We start from the raw sequence: 16,182 nt of genomic DNA, 5'->3' as shown, positions 1-16,182 counted from the left end.
CCCCACTTTTTTCATCCTACATAAACTCAGGAACCCCCTTTACCTTTAACCCCATAACTTAACCTCTTAACTTAATACCAGTACCCTAACCCCTTGCCCTACTCCCTTTCCCTTTATTCTTACCCTTAATATCTGACCTTTAACCCCTTATCTTGACTTTATACCATTAACCCCTTAAACATACAACTGTATCCCTTCGCTCATGCCCTTAACTCCTACTCCCTTACCTCCTCGCCCTTACCCTTAGTCCTTACTCTTACATTTAAATCTTCATCCCTATCCCCTTAACATTAATACTTTATCCTTAATCCTTTACCGTTAACACTATCACTTCATTAAAAGATATTATCCATATAATATTACATATGTTTTATTCATGATATATTTACAAAGAAATGACAAACAATTTGATGGTCTATGATGAAATTCTATTCCATGAAGAACTGTCCACATGAAAATGGCATGACAATGGAATGCATGCAAACTAAGCCTATATTCCCTAAGCCAGCACCTAGCTAGGCCAAACTGCATAATGGGACGAGGGAGGCAATAGGCAAGGGTGAGGTAATAGGGGAGGCTGGGCTGATGTTATGGGGTCACAAAGTTGGGCTGCTGAGCAGCAATGAAGTTGATGGTGGACTAGATGAATGGAGGTAATATTTCAGAAAGGAGGAGGGTGACCTTTTGTGTCCCACTGGCCTCACCCCCCATGTCCCACTTCATTTGTCCATCAGCTCCTTGACCATGGACACCTCTGATTTGTTGTCTTGTACTGCATGTGCGTAGGATCACCATGTCATCCTAAGCCAGATGTTGGCAGGCAGAATGGTATGGCTGAATGCAGGCATCATACATTTACTCACTCTTGAAAGGCAGCATCAGTAATGGGCAGGCAGATGCGGTTGGTGGACCTATTTGACACATGGTCTTTACATCTTGGCACTGCTTAGTGCATGCTACTACTCTTTTTTCAACCCTTAAGTTTTAATACAAGAAGTTCACATCACACTTCAAATAGGCCTGCCTTTGAATTTCAATTCTTACTGTTATCTGTCTTTTCATGCAGTGACATCTACTCCTCAGAGCCACTCAACCAACAGAGCTGGCGAACCCGCCAGTGTGTGTTCATTCAAGATGATCCAGTGAGGGTTTATTGATTAGGACAACAGAGGGACAGGGATAATTCAGGATGGCATTGGAAGATTATAAGAATATACATCCATAACCTGGGGGGTGGTAGGTCTACAAGAAGTGGATCTTGAAAGGGCAATCATAGTAAGGGAAGCATGTTCAAAAGAAAATAGAGACTCAACAAAAAACGTGTAATTGGTCTGTTGAGAAAGAGGCTGATTTCTCCACCCAAAGGGGCTATATGTGTGCATAGATGAATATGACATGGTTTGTGAGTCAAATTTATAAAGAGTTGTGTGATATGTACGGTGGTTGCATGATGGTGAGGGAGGCCCATTTACATCTAAACATTTTTCCTTTGGTATGTATATGAAATATTGTAAGCTTGGACCACTTCATGCAAAATAAGTAACTTAATGATGTTGACACTTGTTACACATTTATTGACGACCATGTCTGCATCTTCTACCAGCTCAGAGCTTCACAGGGAACACATGTATCATCACACTTTTTGCTTGGACATTTGTCGATGAATAGCCATAGTGTCACCTAGAATCTTGTGGAAGGAGATTACTTCAGATTACATTGCTCTGGGAACACTTGAAGATAGAACCAGAATATGTTGTAATGTCTTAGATGTGATTTGGATTGTACTGGTTTACTGAAGAGTATACCAGAAGGGGAAGCTAGAATTCCTTACTCAAAAGACTCATCCTGATCTTATTTGATATTTACTTGCAAAGAAAGCTCAAATACATTTTATGTCACTAGGAATTTTGTAGTAAATGCAGGTGTGTAGATTACTTGGTTAGTATCACCTACAAAGGTAAAGTGGTGCTTACTATTAAAGCTATGCTTAGCACACCGACCCTTCAGAAGCACAGCCAATTACAATAAGAAAGACATGCCAATCTTTCCTGCTAGAGGAATCCCTGTCCGTTTCTCACTGAAATGACACTTTTGACTAACTATTTGTATATTTATATATATGCCCAAACTTTCTGCTTTTGAGACTTGGTACCAAAAACCGTTGAAGTCAATTTTCAAACCTAAGATACAGAGCTATATAGACCACATTTGCCGGGACAATTGCCTATCTCGTAGAGACTTCAGAAGGTTGGAGAACATCGAGAGACCAGATGAGGCCAGTGATCAGTTTCCATTATCCCTTTCAACTGGTGTGCATCTGGATTGTGGAAACCATGGATATATTTTGGGGAGGCTGCTGAAAAGAACACAAATGTGCGCAGGCAGCTAAAGTCAATCAAAGACCGCTTGGAAAATCCATAAAACGTACATTTTGCCTTACAACATTTTTGTATGGCATTTGATGAATATGCCAGACAAATTCTCCATACTTGTGGATTCTAGAGAAGTAGTGGTGTGCAAAATTCATGCAATTTTGTTTTGTGTAATTATGTGAAATTTCAGGCAAAATATGCAAATATACAAATAATTATGTGAAAGGCAAATACATTATTTTAGTGTAATCTTTTAGCTCAAAAAGATATTTTTGACAAGAGGATGCATTTTGCAGTAAAAAAACACAAAAAACAACACAAATGACATGAACATCAGCTGCTCATGTTCTGGGCTTCCATTTTGGAATATAGAAGAATAGGAACCTATCGATCTATAGGGACCATGAGATCGACTGTTTGAATTAAGGGAATTACTCTTTGAAGTATTTCCATTTTAAAAGTCTTTGAAAGAATTCAATAGTTTAGTGACTTCAAATCTATTACAGTACTGAGCTCCTAAAAATGCCAGGACCAGAAAATACACAAAACTTTTCTTCATTTCTAGGACTTGTACAACTGCTGCTTTCTGAATTAATGACTGAATAACCTCTGACAACTTTGACTGCTTCAATGGAGATAAAGGACATGGGGTGAGTCTGATCCCAGAGTCTTGTAGGATGTGTTGAATTTCAGTCATAAATCCGATCTTCACGACCTGAAGGGCCCATACATCTGAGATAGATCCTCACCGGTCATGGATAAATGGTGACTTTGACCTACTATTTGAAATTCATACCAAATTCCCACCCCTCTCCGGCATGGTCAGGATATCTGCTTTCTAGGGGATCCCTGTTTTTCTTTTTGAAAACGTTTGTTTACTTTGGGCTTCTTGGACTGCACAGGGCAGCCAAAAGGATTGTTTCCACCATATGAAGAAGACCATTGCTACTGAAAAGATAAAGAGTGTTTCTATTCCATAAAAATGTTATACTATTTCGCCTCTAAATCAGTTCAGAGCAAACATACACCCAGAAAAGGTTTAAAGAGTGCTGTTACTTTCTTTACTGAGTTTGTTTGCCAGCCTTACAGCAATAATTGTCTTCATCCTGCTATTGAAGCTCTACTGGCTAATGTTGATGCCCTCCCAACGTGAAAAGATATATCCAAAAAGATCTCTGCTGCTCCATTCCTTCTAGCAGAGATAAATATTCTGTTAAACTTTGTATGTTCTTAAATAATTCTTTAAAATCAGAAATTGCCAATTAAGCCGTATTGGTGCTAGGTGTTTCGGCTCTCATGGCCAGGTGTGAACCACTGTATTTTCCTCAGTGATAAATCTATTTTCTTTTCCATTGGATTCTTCAGGACTACCTCTTCAATCATAGAATTCAAGTAGCCTTGAAACCACTGCATGTTCATGTAGTACATCTAAAAAGATACAGTCCACTGGATGAGTCACAGAGATTTTTTTGAGGCTTAGACTAGGCAATTCACCCAATAATAAGGAAAGGCTGTCTGTACCAACAACTGTGGAATGGAGGACATCAGATGGATTAACTTTCCCAAGCACAAGTAGATGCTGGGCTGGGAACTGAATGGTTGACTGATGAATTTCGACCAATTTAAATCAAAGCAGGATGCAATTTTTTTCCGAGCCTAAAATAACACATTGTAAAGTTTGATATGAACTACTGATCAAATACATTGTATTGTATACTAATGCTGCAGGTGGAATGTCTAATGGGGTACAAAATCCGTATTGCATCTAAGTTGGCTTTAAAGATTAAGGGCCTGATTTAGAGTTTGGTGAATGAGTTACTCCATCACAACAGTGACGGATACCCCATCAGGTGAAATATAAATCCTATTATATGCTATGGGATTTATATTTTGGTGGATGGGTATCCGTCACGTTTGAAACGAGGTAACCCCTCCACCAAACTCTAAATCAGGCCCAAACCACAAGGAGCACTTAAGCTTAAGAATCAGAATATCTACAATACCTGGGTTTAAAAATGTAAGGTTATGTAAGTGCATATAATCGATTTATATGAAGCAGCTGTACTAGAATAATAGCCGACCTGGAGGCTACATAGGATTGAGCTACGTATTTGCAAAGGCACTATCAGACATCATTAAGAAATGGCTGGAGTTGAAGAGCTGAGGACCGGAGGGAGTTGATGTGGTAGTAAGTTTGACTTAAATACCAGAAAAGCTACCACCATAGAACACACAACAAAGAGAATTGAATGAGGTAATGTGAACAGCAGTTTAAGAAAGACTATGGCCCTCATTACGAGCCTGAAGGTCACTAGACTATGTGACGGTCCGAGCGCTGAATTTCAACCCTGGCGGTCAGGCCACGGTGGGATCACAAGCTCCACCAGGATCAGGGATTCTGGCGGCCTGGCGGTAGGTGGTAGTCCTAATCTGCCAGAGCAGCGCTGGATTACAATCTTGTCCTCCGCCAGCTATTTCATGGCAGTAGCACTAGCTGAGAACAGGTGCGGGGGGCCACAGGGAGGTCCCTGCACTGCCCATGTACTTGGCCAGTCCCTTGCAGTCAGTGAACATTGTGAGGGTGCTGGTGCACCCTGCATCCTACAGCATTGTCATTGGCTTGATTACAGGTCGGAGACAATGCTGTAGGCTGTTTCCTGCTAGGCCAGTGGCCGGAAACTCAGGTTTCCACCGCCTGACCTAGCAGGAAATCCTTAATGGTCCCGGTGGGGAGGTAGCCCATATGAAGTTGTAAACCGTCCGCCTAACTCATTATCAGGCCCTATCTATTGACATTTAGGATCAATATATCACCCACAGTTCACAGGTATAAATCCTTGTTGGGGGTGTTCGACATCTAGTACTGCCTAAGTTTCTAATACTTATGGGGTTCCAGAAATTAAAACAATTGAACTGGGTCACAGGAACACCTGTTCCACACCCCTGCTAGACCACAGCTTTTTCAGTGTGACCTATGCAACAGAATATATTATAATAAAAGCAAGATTGTGAGGCTATTTAAAAAAGGGGCATCAAAACACTTATAAACTGAAGGGATTAACTTCAGTAACAATACCAAGAGTGTCATATTTCTAAGATCAGAAAGAAAACTGTAATAATAAGTATGCTTCAGTTTTAGATATTTATTTTAATAGTAAATTATATTTATGATTATTTTGTACAATTCTAGATATTTTAATTTAATTTAACATTAATTCTTTTGGGGGTTCATTTTAAGTCCCCAGTGCCATTATTTTCTATGGAAGGGTGTAGCAGTACCAGGGTTTGGCTATGTGTGTTGCAGGACTTACTCAAACTCTGAGTTGGAGTAATGTATTACAGTCTTACAGTCCCTTTATGGTGGTTGTAACTTTAGAAGTGGAGTTTTTGAGATGCAATGGGCTTACTCTTTTGTAGGTGGATGGGTGCATGTGCTTCCCTACACCAATCCCTGAACCCTTGCTTACACCAACCTAAACCCATCTGATTTAAGAGTAAGTATGCCTTTTCCCCCTAGACAATCCCCCTGGTCTATTCCTAAATGTACTGCTAAGAATTACACATACATGTATGAGGATTGCCATGTAGAAAAGATAGGAGAGGTGGAGATTTACACTTGTGTGTTTGAGGATAACATCTCTTAGTATTTTAGTAGTACTATTGTAGTACTACTAAAGTACTACAAAATGCTGTTTGTGGGGCTATGTCCCTATATTGCATTGGTTATTTCATGGCAGTGTGTTAAAGTTGCCACTTTTCCTTTTCTGGGGTTTACTTTTTTGAAGAGTCCATTCAATTTGCTGTGTCTAAAAAAAGAGAATGCATGCTTGGCGAATGAAGTTAAATGATCCTTGTGGACTGCAGTAGCTATTGTGCCATCCGCCAGGTTGGTCTGTAAAACATGGCTTTACGCATCTCAGGTGTGGCCTGACTGTAACAGCCTAATCACCTCCAATCAAACCTCCCATCAAATAATACTTTAATAAATGCAACTTTGACAAGTAATGTCTGTTAATTTTCAGGAAAGCAGTCCAAAAGAAAGAGCTAAAAAGCTAGTTACCCCCTTCATTCGTTAAATAGTGCTCATCATTCTAGCAGGCCACTTCAGCCTTCAATGCTTCTGATGCTGTCAACTGAATACTATTAAATGGCTATTAATAAGACATAGCAGACATGCAAGACGAAGCGCTGTATAATAATATATACCAATTATTATGCTCCATCCTCAAAATAAATGTAAATTGTCTAGAAATGTAATTGGCCAAATTACACTTAACTTACATTTAAGTTCTCAGTACCTTGACAAGTCATACAAAGCAAAATGAATGACAGAACTACTTCAATCTGCAATTAATTGACATCCAGCATGCCTTTAGGCCCCTCAATATGTCACAGTGTCTGATTGTGTGTGCAATACTGCACATGTCTGCACAGTAGATGGCTAGGGACTGAATCTACAAAAATAAATTGCTTTATAGATAATTGTTGAAAACTAGTCTTTTGTAATAACCATGAGCATCCTCAGGCTAATCTAGTTTTCTAAGCGCCTTGTGGTTAATACACCCATACTGTTTCCTATTGAAAATTCCAACCCAACCAATTAAAAGCATAGTGATCATATGATCAAAAACAGCACTAATCTTGACCTCAAAAAGTTTAAATTGGACCATTGATAATTAACATAGACCTATTATTGGTAACATCTCATGCATACTGCCTTAACAGTTTTTGTAGAAAAAAGTCCCTTATAAAAGCTTGAGGAATTTTGCCTTGGAATAAGGCCACGAATTCTGAAATAACACGTAAAATCAGTACCTTAGTACTGTAAACTAGCATTAGAAAAGAGGATGCGGTATTACCAACCAATAAAAAAATACATAAATACCACGAGACTCGTGATGTGGCTCACGTTTCATCAGTTCAGTTACAAAGATTTCTTAAATGTACTTATAAACTGCAAGCACACTGTACAGCACCAGGGATCAGAATGCTACGCAACATTAGTCAAGTTGTGTACATTTTATTTGTACAAAATGGCTCACAACATTAGTCAGTCAAAAGAAGCTCATTCGGCTTACAATACGACATAAAAGCACAATGTTAAGACATATAACAAGAACAATTGATCAATGATGAAGATTAAAATACTAAGGACCTCATTACGACTTTGCTGGTTGGAATGATCCGACTGCCAAAGCCGCTGGGAGGTGGCTGCTGTCATACTGGCAGTCTCCCCTCCGGTCATATTAGGATAATTCCATTGGGCGCTGTGCAGTGCAGACAATGCGCATTCCGAGGGTGCTGGCGGGAGGAGGCCTGTACTCCCCCTGTGGCCCTGAGGACTGGATGGACACACCATGATAAGGCTGGTTGAATGAGGACTTGTGATCAGCATGGCGGCTCTAAATTCAGCGCTGCCGTGGCTGACCACAACTCCGCTGACCACAACTCCGACGACCACCACCTGGCTGGGATCCATGATCCTGGCAGTAGAGTCAGTCCCCTGGTGGTCTGACCGCCAGGGTTGTAATCTGGCACTTGGACTGCTAGGAGTGCATCGGTTCGACCACTGCCGTGGGTTTGGAGGTCCTCAGACCTCGGCCAAACTCGAAATGAACCCCAAAGACTTAAAAAACATGTCTCCATACATAAGCAGCCAAATGCATTCAACAAAGTGAATTATACAGACCCATATCTGTTTCTCATTCTCTGCGCCCAGTGAACATAATTATAAATGCAACTAAGTTCAAGATTACACAGATTTTGCAAACATATTAATGCCTCTCTGTGAGACTGTATCTTAGATCTGTACAAAACTGGGGTCAAAAAACACTTCAGGTGAAGGAAGTAAAGGTGGCCCAAAAGAATAAAGTGCATTCTGCTTTGTTTAGAGGTATTATCACAAGGGCAACTAGACACAGTACTATTTGTGTCTACATCCCTTGGAAAGGTCACTAGTAAGTGTAATGTGTTAAAATAAAGTCTAGGCAAATAAAATCTACAATTAGAATTAAAAGTTGATGTTAGATAAAACTCACAATCAGGCAATGTTTTAATCAGGTTATAATCAGTGCTACTGCCCACTTTGTCAAAATTTGTCTGGTGAAGGGTGCCTCGCCTTTCTCTAAATACTGCTTTCACTTGGGCCAATATATCCCACTTAATATTTAACAGACTAGAAAATAGTTCAGGGAAACGTAAATCTGTAAAGCCCTACTTAATATAATTAATCCACAGGATGGCCTGCGCATAATTCTGGATAGACAATCTTCCAAGATATCTTTTGAGAATGAGGGTCCTAGTTTAGCACATATTACCCCAAAGAGGGGGACAGAGAGCTAACTTTTGCATCCCTGGCAGGTGCAAGGTCAATTTGGCCTGCTGCAGGGACTATTGTCAGTGGCTGGGCAGACAGAGTTGTACTTAGTTTGGATAGTTCGCTCTCAATCCTGCCCAGGTGGGCCACAATGAGATCAAGCTTATCTGCCAAAAGATATAGCATCTTTTTACATAAAAACCCATTTAGTCCATAAGTCCATCAGATCTTTTGCCCATCAGAAAGGGAGTGGTTGATAAACAGTGTCTTTTTGACTTAACCGCACAGTCCACTCTCTTTCTCTTGCCCGCATTACCGCTGGATTTAGCTCTCCTTTGCAGGCCTTGGGTTTCCTCCTCCTGCAAAACCTCGTGCAGAGCATGTTCTGGCGTTTTTGGGGGGAAACTAATATCCCAGCTTCCCCTGGCTTAGTGTTCCCATTGGGGTCGCCAAAGTTGCAAAGACATTCTTTGCAGCTCCCACATACATAGTCGAGGCTAAGGGTGATGAGGAGAGCGACACCTGGCATTCAGCCAGCTCTATCTCCATATTGATAACACCCACAGCTCTCTGTAAAAAGCCATCCAGTGTTGGTCTGGAAGATCTGGGCGTGGATATAGACGGATTACATGGCTCCTCCGTTACCTTGCACTTCCCCATGGGTAAGATTAAAGTAAAGGCTACTATAAGTTCAGAGGCAAAGCCTGGAGGAAGACACAAGGACAACAACCACCTCTACTTTGTGGCAGACAAAAGGAGGGTGGACCAGCATAACCTGTTCCGGGCTCTGACCGGGGCAGACGGACCTGCTCTTGGCCCGGTCGCGCTGTTGGACTCGCACAGCCCTTAAGAACATGACTTTGTCTGCCCCCTCCTCGCTGTGAACTGGGGCTGCTGGGGGATGTAGCCCCAAACAAGAAAAGTGGCAAAAACGCAGATGGGGCAAATTTCCTGCTCCCGCACTGCAGGACTCGCAGAGCACTTAAGTGCACAAGTTTGTCTGCCCCCTCCTCTTCTGGCTGTGAACTGGAACTTCCGGGGGATGTAGACGCACCCCAGCAAAGTGGCATAAACACAGATGCAACAGGTTTCCTGCTCGTAAAATAAAAGATTTAGTGCGAAATAACAATTATTTCTTGAATAGGGACAATACAATAAAGAGTGCGGTATGGCGAAAGACATCGAGTTCCCTTTAGCAATGAGTCAATATATTTTGAACTTACTGAGCTCGGCGATGCTCCCAACTCGTGTAGCAAGCAAGGATTGTTCTATGGTTCTTAGCTCTGATTGGCTGAACATCTGGCCATCTCCCGATTTATTGGACCGCTGGGGGTCTCTGTGAAGGTTGAGACTGTCGGGTAGGCAAAGGACTCCTGAGGGTGAAGAAGAGGCAGACATAAGGAACTATGCATTTCTACACTTCTTTGATAATAATTGCATAAAGCAGTCATTTAAACACAATTCTATTTTGAGAAATAAGAAAGCTGAAGTTGTCATTGATCAGATTTAAACATACAACTAAAATAACTGTTACAAGAAAATACATGTGATAGAAAGTCACAAATTCTTCCCACTGACACGAATTCAGAAAAGGCAATGCGAGCAAATTAGCAGACAATTATTCTAATTTATGGATAAATTATGCCTTTCAAAGCTCCCACTGGTGAAGTGCGATGTCTTCAACAGATTTTGGAGTAAAATAGCGTAATTTATCAAATATACTGACAGAGATGTTTTATAAAGGAGTGAATTCTATTTTTTCACTTGTCAAATTATTTGCACCTTTAAAATTATTTCACTTTTACCAGCTGGAAAAAATTCAGTTTATTTGATGTCAGGTTCAGGGGCTCTTTTTGCAAGAATCCAGTTATATATTAAACGTATTGCTCTCACTTTAATCCATGCATTTGAGATTTATCAGTTATTGAAAACTCCAAGAGGCATGGCTGATATTCCAAATTCAATTATCAAATGCATAGGAGCTCATTTTCATTGAGACATGCAGTCATCAAAGTTAAAGAAGGTGTGAAATTTACAGCTTGAAACCTTTGCCCACATAACATTGCAGGGAGTGCACCTGTGAAGAGATGTCACATTTATGGACTTCATTGTGAAATTAGTGGAATTCCTACTTAAGTAAAGTGAAATTAGTGAAAATGAAATAACTGCGAAATCTCATGCTAAGAACTATAAAGAAATGCTATTCCATCATTCAGGTGAATTTGAGCACACTTTCATCCCTTTGAGTCTCCTGGTACTATTAACTGGAAAATAATGCTGATTGTTAATAAACTCAGTGGCACTCATTGTGTCAGCCTTGGAAGAATGAAATGCTAAATGGAACTGTTTGGAATCGAACCTGAGCTAGGAGGCAGGTAAACCCAGATCCCTGAACATTCAGCACAGCACACTCATCCACCAGCACAAGATATTACTCAAAATCGTAACATCATTTTTTTGCACACAGTGCTTGAATTAGGGCATCAAATACATTATTGTGGACACAAAACGTGGTCACAAATTGCAGACTAAAATATTGCGACCCCTAAATTATTTTGTGAACCCACCTATGTAACAATAGTTTGGTTCAAAAAATAAAACAAGCATCTGCAATGTCATGGGTCTCGCATTTGCTAGAGTTAGAGCTGTTAGCGTTGTAAATTAGTAACTGGACTTTTCTTGCTACACAAATTGAAAATAAAAAGTAAAACAGTTGACGTAAGCGAGCCAATTCAAAGCAGCCAATGAGCGTGGAGACCCACAAAATGAAAAAGAAGTTCGCTCGCAGACAGTTATCAGCAAAATTGCAATTATCCATGTAACAGGGTTGGTCCCCAAGGTGGTAACAAAACCGTCCTAAGGAGGGACAAACGTAATGCATTTACCAACAAAAAGAAGGAATTTTTTAAAGGAAAGCACACGAACGTGTGATAGTGATGGGCGTGCAGTGGGCATGGTTAAAAGCCCAGATACATACCAACACGCCAGATAAGCAGCGCTTGCGCACTACGCACTGCTATGCTAAACCTAAAAATTGGAGTGGGCTGTAATCTGAGCTATCTCACGAATCTTAATGAGGTAGATCACGACTGTGACTCAAGACGATTGGTGGCCATCACAGGGATGGTAGCCTGCTGAGGTCAGCAGACTACCATGTCCTTGATTGCTTTCAAGTAAGGCAAACGTTTTTTTTAATGCAGCCCATTTTCAAGAAAGGAAATGAGACCGTGTTTAATAAGAAAAATGTACTTTTTGCCTGCTTGTTTGAGAGTTGCCAGCGGTCCAATGGATCACCACCTTTGCCCCAACATTTTTTTACAAACTGCAAGGGTTGTCCTAAGTGAATGAGTTTCCATCTTTTTGAGGTTTCTACAATATTTTGTTTGCGAAACATTGATGTATAGCACACCATTCTAAAACCCTACGTACAAGTGGCCTCATATTCTTTAAATACAAGGGAACCATGCATTCCAGAACGTGGAGAAAGTGCAGTATTTTGGAAAATATTCTGCTCAAGTTTATTTTGCCGTATAATGCCAAATTACGTGTTATATTGTGAAATATTCATTGGCATATAATATCCATGATTGCTGCTTTACTTAATGTAGAGGATTACTGCATCATATATTTGCAGTCTCGTGCTGCAACCAAATGAAAACGTTCCCCAGGAACCGGAGATGTTTCGTCTTCAGACCCTTCCGATTAGCAATGTATGTTATGTGAAGCTAGGATGATAGATAATTCAAGAGCTGCTAAGCACTCAAATTGAAGCCAAAAAACTCTCTGCCCTGAATTTAGAGCTGTTTAACCCAGCTTCTGATATGAAAATAAAATTGGCAAAAAAGACGCACATTATACCAGCTGGCCTCCCCCACGCAGATAGTCATGGTGGAACCTGCTAGATTTCCCCCACTTGAGTACAGAGCGGCCTAGTTAACCAAGAAGGAAACTGACATGCTGTGGGTATATTTTTTTAGTAGAGCCCGAAATGTATATATGGACTGAAGCCAGTTAACCTAGTGTGGGCACGCGGACATGAATACAGAAGGGGGCAAAAGTGATCTTGTTGCTACAATTACACAGTTTCCCAATGGGGAGGAAAGGATGGGACTGGGGATGAAGTTCAATTTTAGAAGGAAGCTCTTAGTGTAGATTAAAAGGCACACAATAAGGAGATTGATAAGGATAAGGATTTCAGCTAGTGAGATGAAGGTGAGACGAAGATGAATTTAATGTATATGGCGAAGGGAGAAGCACATAGTAGTGGCAACAAAAGCGAGTTATTTGTAGCTGTGTTTTCAGGTGAAGAGTAAGGAAGAAATGGATGGTGATAGAGCGGAACGTGGTAACAATTTACCTGCGTTCGGATGCTCTTTAGGTCGATGAATCTTTTGGCTAAGTGGGAACTCTCTGTACTCTTAATTGATCAATCACCTCTTATCGATAATCAATAACGAACGTAAGCAACACCTTGAACAACATAACACTTAACAATTAATCCAGAATACATGTCGGCGAACCCTGACCTTTCAGCCAGGAATAACCACACCAGTTTATTGCAAAGTTAGTGAATTTATTTCCCTATATTAACAAAGCTAGCACAATATAAATGTGTCTCAACACCAAATGATAAACATAAATGAACATTAATAGCTGTCCATATCGTCGAAACAAGTGTAATCTATGTAGCATTTGAATCACAAGGCATTCGATAGTGGCAATGCAAAGCACTAATACGATAATCTGTAGTGGGCTAATTGCGTACATTTAGTCAGCATAACAAGATCTCCAATTGCATCGTGTGACATATGGAATCCTCGTCTAACCTCAAATTAGCATCAGCATGTGGGACTTCATGCAAAACAATTTGGCAACATCAATTTAGAAAACTCCTAGCTAGGGCCCTTATCAAAAATCAGCAGTTGGTTACCTAAAGGAAACACAATGCAATTTTACAATTTCCTTTCATATTTACCAATTCCAATCAGCAATCAATGAAGTCTTCGTCTCACAGGTACCGTTTCTCGATCAGCATGGGACAGGACAAAGGGGCGGGGGTGAACGGGGCAATTGCCTCACGGCGGCAGGTTAAGGCTACTACTTTATGCAAAGGGACAAGTCAAAGTTAAAGTCTCTAGGGCAAGAATCATTAAAGTCTCTTTCTCTCGACTAGAGAAAGCATCAAAGTCTCTCAAAATGGCGTCGCAGCAAAATGGGTCATAGTAGCTACGAAATCAAAATGGCAGGATGTCCGAAGATAGAGAGAGCTTCCCTCTCGTGCACCTGGGTTTTATAGGCAACAGTTCAAGTCCTGTAGGGTCTCCATTGGTGGGTTCATAGGTTAGCTTCAAATTGACCAATCAAAAACGACAGTTCTCAAGCTTTTACTTAAGCATACATTATCCTTGGAGATGGGTACGCAATTTGCAACATTGTTTCTCGATTAGCTTACTCTCAGAGGCTCCATTGTCCGCACCTGCAAGCCGACCTTGAATTTAAGAGAAAATATGCCATGCTGGCACCAACTTTAAGATAAGCATGCGAGCAGTCTCTGTGGAAAAGTACAGCTTCAAGCAGAAATACACGTTTAATAGCACAGTGAAAAAATATGAACGTTTAAACCGTGAGACCAGGTAACTAGGCCAAAGCCTCCGCTAAAGTAATGCTAAGCTAAGGCATTTCAAATAAGCAAAATCGTAGCACACGTTTATGATTATGTCGAATTAGTGCAATTCTAATACACCACGTTATATAAAGCACGCGTATAAATGATGGCAAACTACTCTGAGGGCACATTTTGTCCCCGTACAATCTTTATTAATTCGGTTAATGTCACACATGATTATTTCAGCACTACGTTTATGCGTTAATAAATCAAAACCTTCATTTTCTGCTTCATCAATCCCTCCTCTGATGACTACTTGTCATCACACAAATTTAGCCCACAAATTTTATCTCATTAAAATTCTGTCAGCTCCCTTTTCCTTTTAGTTCCCCTAGTTTGCTCTTTGTATTCTTCCGCCATTCTTTTCATTATTTTCTCCTCCTTTCTTCTTTTAATTCTCTCCATAATCATTATTATTCCCCTTTTTATTCCCCAAATTCCAAATACACAAATTATCACTATTAATATCCCTTCTATTATTTTCAATAATATTCCATTCCAAATTCCCCCAATCCAATGTCCCACTGAAGCAAGTCCCTTTCCAACCTTCTCCCACACTCCTGGTTCTTTCAGTTCCTTCAAATCTGCACTTTCTTTTGTTAGATTAGCAAGCATAGTTTTAATTTTCACACTATTATCCGGTATGTAGGTGCAGCAGTGACGTGCACCAACCATTTTGCAAACACCTCCATCCTTTGCTAAAAGAATGTCTAAAGCAAGCCTATTTTGAAGAGTCATAGCTCTTTCCGCTGCAAGTTCAGCATCCATCAGGATTATAGCACCTGAAAACTTTGTCAGCATGTTATCCACTATAGTAGACAACTTCCTTATTTTGATGGAATTCAGCACAACTCCCAATGAAGGAATCATGGCTCCAAATATATCACCTACCACAGCAGCTGCGGTCTCTCTTTTCTGGATACGGTGTGATCCAGGTGTCTTTTTAATCATCGATATGTCATCCAGTTGATAAACCTTCGGAAACACTATACCCAAATAACATCTTCCCCACCATCCCTTTGGAAGACGATAATAGGCATTATGCCCACAAATGTAATACACCCCTGGAATGACAGGGTCAAGTCCGTCCATCATGAATGTCCATTTGGCCTTAAAAATAAACGTATGTTTGCATTCACTCGCTCCTACAAAAATATTGTCATAGTAAGATTCACCTCGATATATACAAAACTTCCCTACATGCCAAGCATCTAAAGCTATTTTCCCTTGTGTCTTTATAGCAGCAAAATCATAATTATCTACTGAAGTCCTCTTATGCAGTTCTTTTTCTAATTTCGCCTTCATTTGAGCCCTTCTATCATCTGTGCGATCTAAAAAACTTATTTCTACAGCAGAGACGGAGCATGTAAGGTTCTCCCTATGAGCATGAGCCGTTTCAAAAGGTTGCATTGGCTCGAAAAAATCCCTCATAATTTTGTAATCCCAATATTTTGCAGTCTCGCTTAGCTGAGCTATTATAGGAACATAAGCAAAGGTAACATCATAATTTGAGAAAAAATACTGTATGTTAGATTGACCATAAAACCTAGACATTACTAAACTACATGTAATCCCATATGTAAGAGGCATGTGGTGATAAGTCACCCCTTCCTTTACTGATGTCGGTATCTGGGTACACACATAACAATCTTTCGCATCCATAGTCTCAACATACTCTGTTAGTAAGCGATAGAAAACGTTATACGAAAGCTCTTTCTTATCATGCAAGAGCCTCTCATCCATTGCTAGTCTTTTCAATGGTGTTAGTTCAGTGACAGTAACAGGAACAATAGTAGAAGCAGTAATAGTCTCATTCTCACCTTTCCCAT

The 16,182-nt window shown here is 40.4% G+C and overlaps 1 protein-coding gene across 2 annotated transcripts in view; it reads right to left on the bottom strand.

The window, feature by feature from the left end:
• Positions 1–16,182, bottom strand: part of ABTB3 (ankyrin repeat and BTB domain containing 3) — a 635,003-nt gene that overhangs the window by 271,262 nt on the left and 347,559 nt on the right. For both annotated transcript variants that reach the window (XM_069228380.1, XM_069228381.1), the window contains exon 2: positions 9,912–10,061. In XM_069228380.1, coding sequence (XP_069084481.1) covers positions 9,912–10,061 — 150 coding nt within the window. The remainder of the gene's footprint in view (positions 1–9,911; positions 10,062–16,182) is intronic.

This window comes from Pleurodeles waltl, chromosome 4_1 (genome assembly GCF_031143425.1).
Source record: "Pleurodeles waltl isolate 20211129_DDA chromosome 4_1, aPleWal1.hap1.20221129, whole genome shotgun sequence".
NCBI classification, from domain to species: Eukaryota; Metazoa; Chordata; class Amphibia; order Caudata; family Salamandridae; genus Pleurodeles; species Pleurodeles waltl.
Note: the sequence above shows the minus strand (reverse complement) of the source record. Positions and strands in the feature narration are given on the sequence as shown.